Source organism: Polyergus mexicanus, unplaced genomic scaffold (genome assembly GCF_030449975.1).
Source record: "Polyergus mexicanus isolate NDT 795.1 unplaced genomic scaffold, iyPolMexi1.0 SCAF_11, whole genome shotgun sequence".
In the NCBI taxonomy this organism is placed as follows: Eukaryota; Metazoa; Arthropoda; class Insecta; order Hymenoptera; family Formicidae; genus Polyergus; species Polyergus mexicanus.
This window is the reverse complement of record NW_027223331.1, coordinates 1,493,638-1,509,138: the sequence shown is the minus strand read 5'-3', so window position 1 is coordinate 1,509,138 and position 15,501 is coordinate 1,493,638. Positions and strand designations below refer to the sequence as shown.

The 15,501-nt window shown below is 36.3% G+C and overlaps 3 protein-coding genes across 5 annotated transcripts; 1 reads left to right on the top strand and 2 right to left on the bottom strand.

Annotated features, from left to right (window-relative positions):
- Positions 1-36: 36 nt before the first annotated feature.
- LOC138937627 (valacyclovir hydrolase) lies at positions 37-2,360 on the bottom strand. Of its 3 annotated transcripts, none has more exons than XM_070304075.1 (5): positions 2,115-2,360; positions 1,916-2,069; positions 787-1,107; positions 206-461; positions 37-127 (listed from the first exon to the last, which is right to left on the bottom strand). In XM_070304075.1, exons 1-5 carry the CDS (start codon positions 2,232-2,234, stop codon positions 37-39), a joined length of 942 nt encoding a protein of 313 aa, XP_070160176.1. In that variant the 5' UTR covers positions 2,235-2,360. The 3 variants fall into 3 exon arrangements, with proteins under 3 accessions (XP_070160176.1, XP_070160177.1, XP_070160178.1); XM_070304076.1 differs by having other exon boundaries at positions 1,916-2,024; positions 2,115-2,358; XM_070304077.1 differs by having other exon boundaries at positions 1,916-2,006; positions 2,115-2,358.
- Positions 2,361-3,416: 1,056 nt separating this feature from the next.
- On the bottom strand, positions 3,417-5,050 carry Vih (ubiquitin conjugating enzyme vih). Its single transcript, XM_070303991.1, has 4 exons — positions 4,820-5,050; positions 4,349-4,463; positions 4,031-4,235; positions 3,417-3,951 (listed from the first exon to the last, which is right to left on the bottom strand). Exons 1-4 carry the CDS (start codon positions 4,921-4,923, stop codon positions 3,812-3,814), a joined length of 564 nt encoding a protein of 187 aa, XP_070160092.1. The 5' UTR covers positions 4,924-5,050; the 3' UTR covers positions 3,417-3,811.
- Positions 5,051-5,093: 43 nt separating this feature from the next.
- On the top strand, positions 5,094-9,025 carry LOC138937588 (kxDL motif-containing protein CG10681). The gene is made up of 5 exons (XM_070303990.1): positions 5,094-5,566; positions 5,645-5,871; positions 5,953-6,152; positions 6,239-6,370; positions 7,908-9,025. Exons 2-5 carry the CDS (start codon positions 5,723-5,725, stop codon positions 8,036-8,038), a joined length of 612 nt encoding a protein of 203 aa, XP_070160091.1. The 5' UTR covers positions 5,094-5,566; positions 5,645-5,722; the 3' UTR covers positions 8,039-9,025.
- Positions 9,026-15,501: the final 6,476 nt, after the last annotated feature.

Sequence of the window (15,501 nt, the reverse complement as noted above, 5' to 3'; positions counted from 1 at the left end):
AAGCAGTGGTATCAACGCAGAGTACTTATATTTTGATTAATCCAGCAAGAAATCTGTTACCAACTTATTGAAATCTTCAAAGTACTTCAAATGAAGATTATGTCCGCCTTTTTCGAAAACACGCATGCTGTAATATAAGAAAAATTATATGTAGTAAAAAAATTTCGTAGACCTTAATTATTTTGAATCAATAAGTAATACAAACTTTGAGCTGGCGATGTTTTGCTTTAAATATTCCGGATGTTCCGGCAAGACCATCGGATCTTTGGCCCCGTGAATAATCAACGTCGGACATTTTATTTTCGATAGAACCTGTTTGCACAAGTTACCATTTTGTTTTTCGTACAATCTTCGTATAGTATCTACCCAACCTGACCAGGTCTTTTTGAAACAATCCTCGCCGTAAATTTCTATGTAAGATCTCCTTATTCTTTCCGACCAGTTGTTGATGTCTCTGAGATCTAGACAGAAATATTATATGAATATTTACCCGAATAAAAATGAAACGAAATAATCAACGCAATCTTGATAAAGCGACAGCAAAATGTCTCATTTTTTTTATAAATTTTAGTTAGTTAAAAAAAAAAATAAAAACAATGTTTCTAGAAATTCTAAAAGTTTTCGTGAATCTTGGCAAATTTAGCGACTTCCTGAAATCTTAATCATCTTACTTAACAAATTTTGACATTTTGTACGAATCTTAACTAATTTTATTAAATTATATTATTATTAAAAAATCAAGAGATAAGAAGATTTAGATATTGCAAATGAGATATAAAATCGTACTTTCATATATTTTCATCTCGTCCGGATGTATGTATGCGGTCACACCAAAAACCACCATCTTATAAATATTTTCGGGATATGATGAAGCGAGCAGGAGCGATGTGATGCCGCCACTGCTCCAACCGATTAGAGAAAATTTCGAGTAGCCGAGAATTTGCATTAGATTGTGAGCCATTGTTGCGTCGCGCTGATAGAAATCGTCCGGGAAAGTTCTATCGGGTGGTCGCGACTTCCCATAACCGGGTGGATCCCACGCCACTATGGTCAGCTTGTCCGCATTTAAATTTTCGATCTGCGGCTTAAAATCAGTCCATATCGTTCCTGAAACATACAGTTTGATAGATAATAAATTTCTATGTTTCATCACTGATGATTAATAAATTAAGAAGATATATATTAATAATTATTAATGTTAATTAATATATAATTCGATTAATAATTAGATATTAATTAATCATTTATAATCTAAATTTCATTCTTAAAATTTTTTAATTATTTTTAGATAATAATATATTTATAAATATTATTATATTTATGTTAGAGTAATCATTTTACAGTATGTATAAAATGCAAAATCACACAAACGTTTTTATTAATTTATGCCAAATTTCATCAAAAACTTAACAATTATTCATCGCATCTTATTTGCATAGAGTCATTATAAATAATTGATAGCAGAATAAATAATTAAAAATGATAATAAAATTTGATAATAAGAAATGGGAAAAAAGATAATTAAAATTTATATACATATATTATACACACATACACAAACACATTAGGTAGACACTATTAGGTTTCTTTTGTTATCATTTGTGTGTTGTTGTTAACAATTATCTATAATAATGAAGGAGAAACACAGAGATTTATTATAAATAATTAATAGCAAAACATTTAATGATAACGAGAAAAATAGTAATAAAATGATCAAACAAGACGGTTAAAATTATTTGGCGGGAAAATAATTTTGTCTTCCATCGAACAGTTCGAACATTATACCGCGTGCACGAATATTCACGGTAGATGGCAGCAAATATCAATAAAAGCAAACGTTTGCTCCGAAATGATCTATCTTCCTCTCAGTGTGCACAAATTATATATATTATATGTATATACGTATGTTACTTACCTAACGCGCCAGGTAACAATAATACCGGATGATCACCGCTGCCGACTCGGGCGTAATTTATTTCCGTGCCGTTTACTTTGATTTTTCGTTCCTTTTGAACAATACTCCTCTTAACAGAATTGTCAGTGCATAAATGTCTATAAAATAACGCGATCTGCCATTTTATATTTACATTCGTAGTATTTCTCTTTATACGTACCTCAATCTCACGAGTTTTATTCGGCATCGCTGAAACTCGTCGAATCGACAGAGCTGTACTTCTGGACTCTACCGTTCTGCATAATATACTCGCGAAACGAACACACATGCTTGACCACATTTCACAGTTTACGAGCTATTAACAGCTATGAAAATGAACCGTGGTATGTCCCTGAATGTCGCTGGTGCGTTCAGCACCAATTAATAAATCAATATCGAGTGTTGACAAAATGATAACTTGCGAAATGATAGCTTTTTCGAGTGAAGCAGATTTAATCGCTCTCAGAGCGATTGCTGACGTCATAAAATTCGTTTTAGATAAGATATTATTAATCAGATTCAAAAACCATTTTTGGTCGAACATATATGTTGTTATGGCAAATTGGATTTAAGTAATCGCTTTTTAGAGCGATCAAATATGCTTCATTTGAAAACGTACTTATCACTGCCAACAGTTGTTCTGCCGAATGCGGCCAATGTATATTATTAGTTTTATCATTTTTTGTTGACGATCGTACACAATGACATATACAGTTTAAATATAAAAATTCTATTTATATATTTGATGTAAGTTATAAATATTAATATAAATTATCAATATTTTCAACATATAAAGCAGAAAGGAGAAAGAATCAAATTATCTTGGGAATATTTAGTGATTAAATGAAATATATATAAGTTTATGTAAAAGTTATTGGCGGGAAATATACGTATTAATCGCAACGTTCATATATATATATATATATATATATAATTGACATCATTTTATGTTGACGATCGTATAATGACATATACTAGTTTAGATATAAAAATTCTGTTTATAGCATCTCACATTTAAATATTTGATATAAGTTATAAATATTAATATAAATTATCCATATCTTCAACATATAAAAGCAGAAAGAATCGAATTATCTTGAGAATATTTAATGATTAAATATATACAAGTTATATAAAAGTTATTGGCGGGAAATTCGCGTATCAATCGCAACATTCATATATATAATTGACACACATAAATATTTATATTTTTCTGTTGATACAGGTATACTCTTTCTCTTTTTTTCTTACAAATATTATTTATTTATTTTCCATATATGTTCCATACTAGTTATATGTATATGTATTTGTATACATTTGTCACATTGAAAAAATAGTACATAGAATTAATATTAAATTATACACGTTTCAAAGGGAATTGCAAATTGAACGACTGTACGGTCATTAAAATATTTATTTTTGAGAACTATACACAGTAATGGTAGAAATGGAAACACACAAATATCAAGTGCAAATACTATATAAAACATGAGCAATGGTGGTAATGATAAAAAACCAATACGTTTGTTTCTACACAATAAAAATAAATAAATGCAATTCTTGTGCAATTGTCCTAATATCAGTGATTATATGAATTTATATATATATATATGTATATCGCTCTTACAAAAGTTTGTAAAAAAACTTGCAAAAGTAATAAATTAAATGCTAAGCAAGATCAATTCGTGAAGAATTTTGTTTATCATGTCCCAAGAGAAAAAAATGTCATCAAAAAATTTAACAGTACTTAATAACTTTTAAGAGAAGTACAGAAAATACAAAAAATTCTACTTAATCTTACATTCAATCCTATCATTGATAGGAATAATAATATTAAATGTGATTCACATAATATAGATTACAGTAGATTATGGCTTATCATGAATCTTGTTGGTTACGATTGCTCTGTGCTCGATCGAATGCTCTATGATATTCTTCCATCAGATACTTTTTATATTTTGTTTGATTATTCCATAGCTCTGCTGCTTCGAGATTAAGTGGACTCTCGTTGTTAGGTTCTATATAATAAAGAGCGATTTAAATCAGTGTCATATTGATTTATCGTAGCATCGATCTATTGCTTTATTTATTACTTACCACCGAGAAGGGATTGTATAGAAAGTAAAATAGTACGCACATCGTACAACGCGCTCCACTTATCTTTTAGTATATCCAGACAGATGTTACCACCGGTATCTACATTTGGATGAAAGCAAGGTGTAGCAAAGCGTACTATAGGAGCGCTATATGGATAACTGTGTGGAAATTCTAAAGTTAATTTATAGGTGAGACCAGCATATACCTGTAATATAAGTACGAAACTTGTATTAGATCTTCTCTTGCTGTCATATCGTAATATTAATAACATTATTTAAAGTTTGGTGATTTAGGATAATTTATAGAACTATCTCTTACTGTGTCTCTTGGTCCTGTGATAGTCCCAATCCACTTAAATAAATTTTCTCCCTCTGGGAAGGCAGATACTCCTTGTTCAGTGCTCATCATCAGCACCATGAGCTCCTTTTGCAACCTAAATAATTAACAGTGACGTGATAAATTTCGACAGCAACATTTCCATAGGATAATAAAATATGTATATATATTCCACAAGCTAGCCACAGTAAAGGAAAGATAAAATATTGTCAAAGCGAATCCCGCAAAACATTCCCGGTGAACAATACTCGATTAGCATCGTTTCAACATGTAACAATCCTAGTTATAAAATTAATATCGAAAAAAGGACGCGATATTAATTATGCTACGACTTTCTAGTCAATCCAGAATAATTTTTTTTGATCGTTTGACGGTCGACTTTATTCATCCAATGAAAGGCAAAACAGTCAACTCGTGTCTAAGGTGTCCTGCCAATGGATCCGATAAACATACCGTTTGCTGACCGCGTGATTATCCTTCGGTAAGCTCTGCTTCTCCTCGGTCGCTTTCGTTGGCGTATTTTGCGTCGAACTGAAAGGGTTCACGTTCTGTGCCATCCCGAGCAGACTTTCAGCGAGAATCGAATGAGAGATATCCTCCTCGCGGAGCGCGAAGCTTCTCGACTCGTTGACGGTCGACACAACAGCGCGACGGAAATTTGAATGCTACACGCGCTCTACTACCCGACCTGAAAACATCGAGCGGCAAAACAGCTGTTGCGCTGACGAGCAACGACGACGGCGGCGGCGGCAGCGGCGGCGGCGCGTCGTGTGCGAACTTTTCCGTCGATCTCGCGTGTGTGTATTTATCTTTATCTCTTCGTGGATTTTAAATCGCGTTATTTGTCTGGTATCACGCACGTACAAAAAGCCGTGTTTCTCTTTCACGCCGTCGATGATACCGCAGGAAGAAATTGACGTCATATCAAATGTTATTTCCAGTGAAATCGATAACACTTCGCCGTCGTTTGGTTAGACCGTCTCTAACTATATGATACCGTCCTCGGATGTTTCTCGTTCAGGACACGTCTGGAAAAATGATGCGAGAACATTGATGTGGTAACGAAGCAAAAAATCTCGATACAATAGAAGTGCCATCGCAAGATATCGATCAGTCATAATTTTTCTCTTAATATGACGTATTGGAAGAGATATGGGGGCAAGTGCAATCTGGATGTTTGCAATACGTAGTACTCATCATGTGAGTCATCCAAAATAGATGCATCAACAGAAATTTTGTACGAATAAGCGATTTCATGGTAATTCTTATGCCGATCAGGCAAGGCACAACCACATGATGGAGTTATTCGATGATGAAAGTAAATTCGAAACCTGATAGATTTGATATAGTAAAACTATGGCAGCGGCGCAAGACACACCGGAATCGGATACCGGGAGTTTTGAGTGTTTTAGAAACTACACAGCACCAGAAGTATTCGTACAAGGCCTAGCTGGCATTGTTGATCAGCAGGATGTGGAATCTATGATACGTGCTCAAAAACAGATGTAAGTTTCATCTCTGATGCTTCAATTTTTTCCTTCGACTTATATACTTATATATATATATATTTATATTTTATTACAAAGGTTGCAAAGGTTTGAAAAAACTAACGAGATGTTGACCAATTGTAATCAATTGTCGGTACATAGACTCAAAACAGCTGGCACAGAATTTAAAAAGCACATCGCTCTCTTAATCGAGATGAAGAGAGATCTGGATTATATTTTCAAAAGAATTCGTTTGGTGAAAAATAAATTGAGTCAGCAGTATCCACAGGCATTCAATGGTAATTAATTATATGTATAAATTATATAATAGAAAAACTTAATGAAAATAAAAAGATATATAATTCGCTCTGTGGTAAATATGCAGAGGCGGTAAGAAGTAGCTTGGCGGAGGAAGTCATTGTAGAGGATGTCGATTGCTCGGTGAAACCTCTCGAACCAGAAATTGTGCCATTGCCATCCGTTGACGGTACTGCCGATCGAGATCCCGACTCAGATGGTAATGAAACCTCTACTAAAAATAGCCATATCGCTAAAGAGTAAATCTGATTTTTCGATGAATGTTCGAACATAAATTACTTAAAATTATCAAAGGAACAAACGGGCAATTAATTCAGGTAACACATCACATTTCTAATATGTATATTGGCGGAGATGAATCAAGTATGTCTCTATGTTTTGTTGTAAGAGACTAAAGAGAGAGACCTGTTTAGTCTGAACCAATTGTTTAAATACTCAGATGATTTTATCGTTGTGAAATGTAATATGTAAGTACATTACCTCTACATGAGAATGCACATAAAGAATATTTTGAAGAGAGTATTTCTATATTAGAGATCGATGTTAACAAGTAGCGACGTATCTCGCTTCTCAAGATTGCGCTTTACCTGACAATTTGTGCACTTTCTCTCTCGTGGAAAACGTTAGTACAAAACCATTGTAGAAAGAATATTAATTGCAACGGCGTTCCGATATTTTCCGGTTATTTCCGCAAATTGTAGTTACTACTTGCATGTAAAATTCAATCGTCATATTACTGACGCAAGTTTGCAATACGAATGATACAAAGAGTAAATTTCCATATATATATATACACATTAGTTGATTTACAGAAATTAATGACAAAAAGTATTAACGCGAGTGGTATAAATAATTTTTTTACCTTTTAATTACGAATGAGTGAGAAATGCGTCATGTTGGATATTTGAAATATTATGTACACGTTAGAGATACGATGAGATGGCGCATTAAGTACGGAAGTTTACTACTTTACATGTTTTCTCTCTATTACGTATTCATCGACTTGTCGCGTAAGTATGTACATATCGAATAACAACATGCTTTCGATGTACGATGGCCGATCTATTGCTTCCCGCAGCGCATAGCAAAGAAAGCTTGTTTATATGTTATATAGTGCATTATTGTAAATAAAGATCGTTCGTTGTCTACCTCGTCGCACACAGAGTTTCAATCTACTTCTATAGGTACGTCTATAACGATTTACAGTTTGATCGAGAAACAATCCCGCGCACACAATCCACGATGCGACAAAACTTAGTACATAGGGGAACGCGTAGCTCAATTAAAAGATTAAATTAAGTCGATGCACGCGTCGCGGTATCGCGCACGGATGCGAGAATGAAGCCATTCGGTCGAATCTGGGATCGTTTACGACTCGTTAATGTTTTATAGACGGTGCGCGATAATTCTGCATCTCGCTAACTGAAATCCCGGTCTCGCGCAAATAAATCCGTTGTATAGGCGCATTCTTACTGTAAGACGATGCGATCTACATTGTAAAGATCGTTTCGGTCGGCCGAGAGAGAAAAAGAGAAATATATAAATGTTCTTTGTTCTCGTTCTCCCGCACACGTTGCGATTTGACTTACCCCGATCAAATTTTTTATTCCTGTCCTATCTACAATATATATATATATATATATATATATATATATATATAAAAAAGAAAAACGAAATCGCAAACAGCGGTAATTAGCCAGAAGACTAATGACATGACTTCCATTGTTGGTGTACAGTGCCGGTCGAGGAGTTTCAGTTCGCGAAGCTGCGCAAACGGCGAATAAAGAGTAACGACAGCTCGTCAACGGAGAGCAACAACGATCACAGTAACGCCGACACGTCATCCTGTACGTCCGACACCGGCTAAAAAAAAAAGCCGAGCAGTATAAATGAGAGAAAGAGAGACATAAGGGAAGAAAGAGAGAGAATGAGAGCGAATGAAAATGTTTAATACTTATAATAATGTTGTCCCCCTTTCCTTCTCCTTACCTTCAAAGTCTTACCACGCTCCGTGTTGCTTGTGAATATACGAGCTAATCAAACGATCAATCAATCAATCAATTGGCAACGAGAGATTCGGATGGTACGATATATCGAGGTCGAGCCTATATATACATCATATCTCGGTATCATTGTGTAAGTTGCGGGCTTGTGAATACTGTCAATGTGAGCAAAATAAATTCTTTGTACACACGGTACAGCGATGTTGGTCAATTCCATTCCGGTGAGAGTGTGCGAGCGATAACGCAATGAGAGAGAGAGAGAGAGAGAGAGAGAGAGAGAGAGAGAGAGAGAGAGAGAGAGAGAGAGAGAGAGAAGGAGCGAGGAGGGAGAAAGCGTCCCTGCAGATACCCGGGAGCTTTAATTCGCGAATCGAGTCGAGATTCGCCATCGGCCATCAGCCACCTGGGGCATTTCATTAGCGAGGACGCAGCCGTCGCCGTCGTGAAATATTTCGTTCGTCCGGCTGGCAAAAGTGGCGCCGAGATTAATGCGAATGCTTTTCACGGCTGCATCCGCGCGGGATCGGCTATACTTAGTCGCCGTGACGTCTGGGAAAGATTCACGTGACTTCTTTCGGCGCGTTAATTTAGAGGAGAAAGTCATTCGAAATGTCCACTGCACGTGTTCGTCGCTACGATACGTACAGTGAGTGATGTCGACGTTGTAGCCATGTAATGTGAAATCGTGGTTTTATTAGGATGTACCAGAAGTCGCGCGTTTCCTTTCTTGAATCATTAAGTATTATAGTAAAGGATAACATAATTTTTTTTCTTTTTTAAATGCAAATACATTGATATTTATGGATTTATATCCATATCTTTTTAATACTACAACAACAACCTTTATATCGCACGTTATATCGCATAATTCGGAAATTCCCTTTATTTCAAAGTCGAAAATCACATTCTACGAATCATAATTTTTTTTCTTCGAAGTAGCTTTCTAAGTTTAAAGGTTTATAAGTAGCTTCGCTGAAGTTAGATTTTTCTTTTTTCGTTTAAGTTTATTCGCATGTTCTTGCCTGAATTTCAAATATTTGCTCTACGATCTTCACTTCTCCCGGATTCTTCAACGAAGCGTCGTAATCTCTCGTGCTGTAACCAGGACACGTAGCGATCGTAATTATTTACAGATTAATGAATCTCCGAAAGTTGTTAGAGCGGCGTATCACTGGTTGCGAATGTTAATTTTTCTTCTCACGGTTTGTTATCATCCCGCGTAAAATATTGTTGGAAAAATTGACTCTCTCTCTCTTTCTCTCTCTCTGGCTCTGCTTTCTACCACCGATGGTTTGTGCTATATACAGACGTCGCGCGCATGCATATATACGCACATACGTACGTGCAAAGAGTGCGACGTTCCCTGCGTGCGCGCGAAGGAGACGCCAGCCGTCGCGATGCCAGAAACCAGCTGCGCTTCAGCTGTTTTCTATCCATTCTGTCTCGCTTCCTTTCTCTCGGCGACATCGCGAGATAAAATCCTAGAGAGACGCGACGTATTTGCGTATTTACGCGGAACATCCATTTTCATGATATACGCATAATTAAACTTGATACGCCGTATCATGTGCGTGATGCATCATAGACATTAATTTCACAGATGCAGTCACGGAATATCTCGAGAAGTTTTTTAAAGACGATTAGTACGGTTATAATCATAAAAAATATTTCAAGTGTATACGTTTTATTAAATTAATACAATAGATCAGACTTTGGATACTTTCATTTTATATTAATATTTCTGTTTTTTTAATTACATTTAAATTTGCAATTACATTTATATGAGATTATATATCATTATATATTTTATATAATAATATATATTCATGTTTATATATGAATTATATATTTATTATATTTAATAGGATTGATAATATAGGATGAAAAGAAACAGTTTTATTAGCTTTATAAAAAGAAAATAAATATTGTTTATCTGTCTATATAGTCTATAGTCTTTTAAAATTATCTACCTAATGAATAGTTTTACTTGTTTTAATTTCTTTTTGTTTTATCTTTATTACGATACATACATGTGCATAAAAAAAAAAAAAATAACGGAATGAGGTACAAAATATTCGAGATATTTCGCGTAGAGTTTATCGTACGCGTTTTAGTGGGAACTATTTTCTCTCTTAAAGATCCCGTTCTGACTGCTTGCGCAATTCATTTGCCGTATTGCACGTGCTAACGCACCCGAGAAGAATGCATTTCGAGAAAGAGAGGGGCGACGGGGAGGGAGAGTCGGCCGTGGCGGTTAACTGCACTCCCGATAAAATGCGGAAACAGCTGTTTAATCTTATCCGGTCCACCTGCGCCGCACGCTCGATATTTACTTTCATTCTTCCAGTGCGTCGCACGCGCATGCAGCACACGCCTCTGGGAGGAACACGCGTCCTTTGTTGACACAAGCATAACAAGGCTTGTTTTCCAGTCGTGGAACACGTGTGCCATCACCGAAATAGTTTTCGGCTGGGTGCAAATTTGATAACGATGCGACATATCTATTGTTCTCTCCCTCTCTCCTTCCCCTCCTCTCTTTCTTTCTTTCTCTCTCTCTCTTTTGATAGCTTGTAAAGAAATCTTTAAAATTGTCACTGAAACTATATGTGTGCGTGATACGCAAATATTTGCAGTATAACTTAAAATTAAGAAAATGCAAGTATAAAATATATCTTTCCACGCCTTTTGAATCTGTTAAAGTTCCGCACAAATTTCTCAGATTTAATAATACAATACTTGAGAAATGTATAGAATTTTGCTTCTCTCTTTCTCTTTCTCCCCTTTCGCGATACAAAGGAAAGTGTATCATCGAGCGAGATGCTGCGGAGAACTCAATAAGAGCGGAAAGACATAGGAGAACCGTGAACGCTAAAGTCTTTGAAAAGCCGAATGGTGTTTTTGAAGGCCCGCGATATTCTCGTTCCCTTTTACGGGCGCAGACTTTAAGTCTAGTTGACGCGGACACAATCGGTCGCGGCGACCGATGCAAAGTAATACAAAAGCGTGCTTGGAGCACGCCCGCTAACTCGTCGGAGAGTGTCACCGGCAGCACTTCGGATTGAACTTTTCCAAGAGCCTCGGACAGGCTAAAGAAAACGCGCGGGAATAGAAGACGGTAACCGGAAGAGGAGCGGCAAGCTCGGGAGAGCAAAGCTCCCGGGAACGATTAAAATCTCGCCCCCGGCGGTTATCGTAAGATACGAGAAGATATATATTTTATTTTTCTACTTCTTTTATAAACATAGCTGGCACGGTTTAATATTTCAGTAGCGTACATTTAGCTAAATGTCATCCAATTCTCAGACCTAATACGGTATTTTCTGAAATTTAAAATTTGCTGAGACGTGAGAAAATTTCATTCTTCAACATTAATATTGTATATATAATCAATAATATAATATATAGAATTAATATATACGTGCGTCTTTTTAAATGCTTTGTACTTTGTACAATTTTTTAATATTTGCTTTCTATGCTAATTAAACTTTTCAAGCGACTAGTATAATTCTCTCGTATTTCTCTTAAGATAAATAATCATTATTTTGCGATTTTTCTCTCCGCGTTTGTTTTCCTTACTAGCTCTATTATATGTATTATATACGAATTTTTTTTAAATCTAAAAGCTCGAAATCTAAGATGAAAGTTTTCTACATCAGTCGAGGAGCTTGATCTCAGATTTCGAGTCCAGATGTTTTAGCATACGGATATCGAAGTACCTGTTTTCCTGAATTCTAATTCCGACTTCCACATGCGAAATGTCTGTTTTTTTAATCATAGTTCTGGCCTCCAGGTGTGAAATATCCGTTTTCGTTAATCAAACGGGCATATTTAAAAATACTTGTTTTAGTGCTACGCGGACAAGGTTCGAGATATTAGTAAATGCTATTTAAAGAGTTTTTTTTTTTTTCAAAATATGATTTTTCACAGGCACATTTTTTAAATACTGACTCTTATATATATATAATAACTTTTATTACTAATATAACATATATTTCGCTCTGTCCTCTCTGTGTTCTCTGCGTGCCCATATCCAAATATAGCCTTTCGATATAATAAAATCTCGTCCTCTCCCGTAGATAAAGGACTCCTCCGTCGCTCTTGCTTTCTCGGCCAACGCTTTTTTCCTCCAGCGCGTACGGGCGACAGAGCGGCGAGGGCTTTGTAAAATCGGCGGATCCGCGACCTCTCCCTCGCCGGAGGAGTGACTTCGTGCTATTGACATCCGCTTCTCGTGGTATCGACATCCCGGTACATGCCCGCCCGCGCCGGAAGCACGATCTCGCGTCACTTTCAGAGAGCGGGAGCGTGAGAGAGAAACAGAGAGCTGAGAGAGAAAGAGAGAGGGAAAGGGAGAGCGTGGGATGCGAGAGAGGGTGCACTAGCCCGTTGGGACGATCACTGGCTCTGCGTTGGTGTAATTTTGCACGAGTGCGAAAATTACACCGCGCGCCGCGGCGCCGATAAGTCGTAAATTACGGGCACGTAGGTGGACGATCGCGTGTAAAACGCGGCCGTGGTCGGTCCTGCGATTGACGCCATCATTCGCGCTTAAACTTACGGCCGTACGTCGAATAAATCGGAATTAGCGTTTAATCACGTACGTCCGTTCGATACGCGCCGCCGGAGAGGGTTGGTAATTGGGTCTCTCGAAATTTCCGAGTTTGATAAAATCGCGAATGGCTCGTCTTCGGCTCGATTGCCCCCTTGACAGTTGCACAGTTATTTCATTATGCAGCATATCGTTTCATATTCCTCCCTTCAACTATATATTTTTTTTGTAGGATATAAAAAATCCTCTTCCTCTTTTCTTTTTATTTCTCTGAAATTTTTAATAGCTTTTGTTTTGTGTGTATCGTTTAGAGATTTGCAACTTAGGAATGGCTCGAATTGTTTCACGCGATGAATTTCGAATCGCATTTAATGGTTCTTTTGTAAGCGACACATATAGACTGTTTACGATAATGTATCAAAATTATAATTGATGTTACCGTAATTTATAGATGGCACGTACCTTGCATTATTACAGTGTTTATACACGTATTCGTGTAGAGAATTGGCGAATATGAGGTAGAGAAGAATGAAACATATTTGTTATAACATATAATAATGTTGTTCAAAAGTACGAGATAATAACCAAGATAAAAATCGGTTGCTTAGGGCTCTGACATGGAAGATGAAAAAATTATTATATTTATATATATCTAATTATATAAATAGAAAGAATTATTCATACAAATTATTTAATATCTCATATCGGTTCTTTTTATAAATTGTAGAAATAGTTATGTATATGTAAAATTATACGTTAAAAAATTATAAATTTATACAATATTTTTTTCAAACTTTTTGCAAAATTCATGGAATTTTAATAACAATTATTTAAACTATTTTTGACTTGCTTCACTAGCGAATCAAGCCAATTATAATTTATTCGGCGGGATTTTAATATCGATCCTTTCTTAACGCACGTCCGTTATTTTGCTAGAAAATATCGAGTTGTAATTAAATGAGTTTTGAAAAATTCATTTACGGAATTTGAGAAAGCGTTTATCACGTCAGCGCAACTTGACATAAGACTTCTTTTACTTTGACTAATGTCTCTCACGCAGTCAGCTCTGGAATTGAAATCAATCAAATTTATCACGAGAGTTATCTCGGAATTTTCGGGAATTAATCGCGTATTTTTATTATTAATTTAATTAAATCAAATTATTTTAATTAAATCATTATTATTATTATTATTAATTAAATCAATGTTGCAACATCGTTTGCAAAGATGTGAAGAAAAGTAACATTCAATAAATTTTTTTTTTTAAACAAGAATTCTTTAGTTTATTTTAGATAACTTAAAAAAAATATTATAAAATTGATTATAATATATAATAATCATTTATTTTCTTTATACGAAATAATTCAAATAATTTACAGTGTTTTTTTAATAATAGAAAAACTTTAGAGAAAGAAAGTCATCACTCATTTTTCGAACGAGTTCTCATCTCGAACTTTGTTTGAGTATCTAGTATAACAGAGTTCAAGCCGAAAATTATTCATTCTTATTCTTTGTCCCTCATTCTTATTCTCGTCTCGTTCTCGCTTTCGATGATCTGCTAGAAAGATTTATGGGATAGTATTTGAAAGATCCGTCGCTTCCTTAAAAAAAAAAAAAAAAAAATCTAGTATCTTTTTGCTATTGAGAAAATATTATACTTATAAAGGACTTTTTTTTAATTACATTTTTCAATTAATTATTCCGAAAGTGAGTGTCTCTCTAATGTAAAAACTATTCAATTTACATTTTACATTGATTAGGAAATAGTAATTACATTCTATCTCTCTTTCTCTCTTTGTACATTTTAAATTATCAATTACAGACAGAAAGCAAAGAATTGTCTCAAAAGGTTTCATAACGTCGAACGGATCTCTCCGTCGACACGAAAATCATACGAATCCGCCGTTTTGATTTACCTAAGCTACGCAGGCTTGATGCAAACTTGATGATGACGCGTGCAGAATTATTACTACGACGAAGATTCGTGGAAGGATCGTACGTAATGTCTGTATCAGGTCGAATGATTTGCTATTCGCGCGGCAGCGGTTCCGGCCTATTCGCGCCGAGGCAAACTTAGATTGCTTCGCCGACTAATTCCTATCCGAGCGCCCACGCTAATTCGACGTCGAAACTCGGAGCGCGTCATACCTGAAGCGGCTCGATAAATTACTCGCCGTCCATCCAATTACCGACGACGTGCCAGCAGCCCGGCTTCGTCATTCCCGGTGACTTCGGCGGCGAGCTCAGCTCGTTCGATTCTTGTTTCATCCGTTTTGTCGCTTCGACGACGCACACTTACGGGGAGAGAGAGAGAGAGAGAGGGGGGGAGGGGAGCACAACCCAGTTTCGGCTTATACGGAGGATCGTCCATTCGGATATCCTCCGAGATATTTATTTATTTATTTATTTTTTTTTTAACTACAAACGGACTCGTCTCGCGCGGCCGGTCGTGGATCAAAGCTTAATGAAGTCGAAGCTCGAGGAAAGCTCGACGTGGCACCTGATTGCGTGCAGACGGGACTTTGGAATCTCGCGTCAGCGCGCGTATGCACGAGTGTGTACGTGGCGATGACAGGGTGGCGTGACGGAGTGCTAATAATACGTATAATAGGTCGGCGACGTGGTGCGCGCGCGCGAATTTGTGCCGATAAACGCGCGCGTCCGTACACGCGCGTCTGTAATCTCCGCGTCTACACACATATATATATATGTACATATCACTCTAAGCAACGAGGCACGCACGTGTCCGTGCATTCGGAAATGTTAAATCAGCACTAC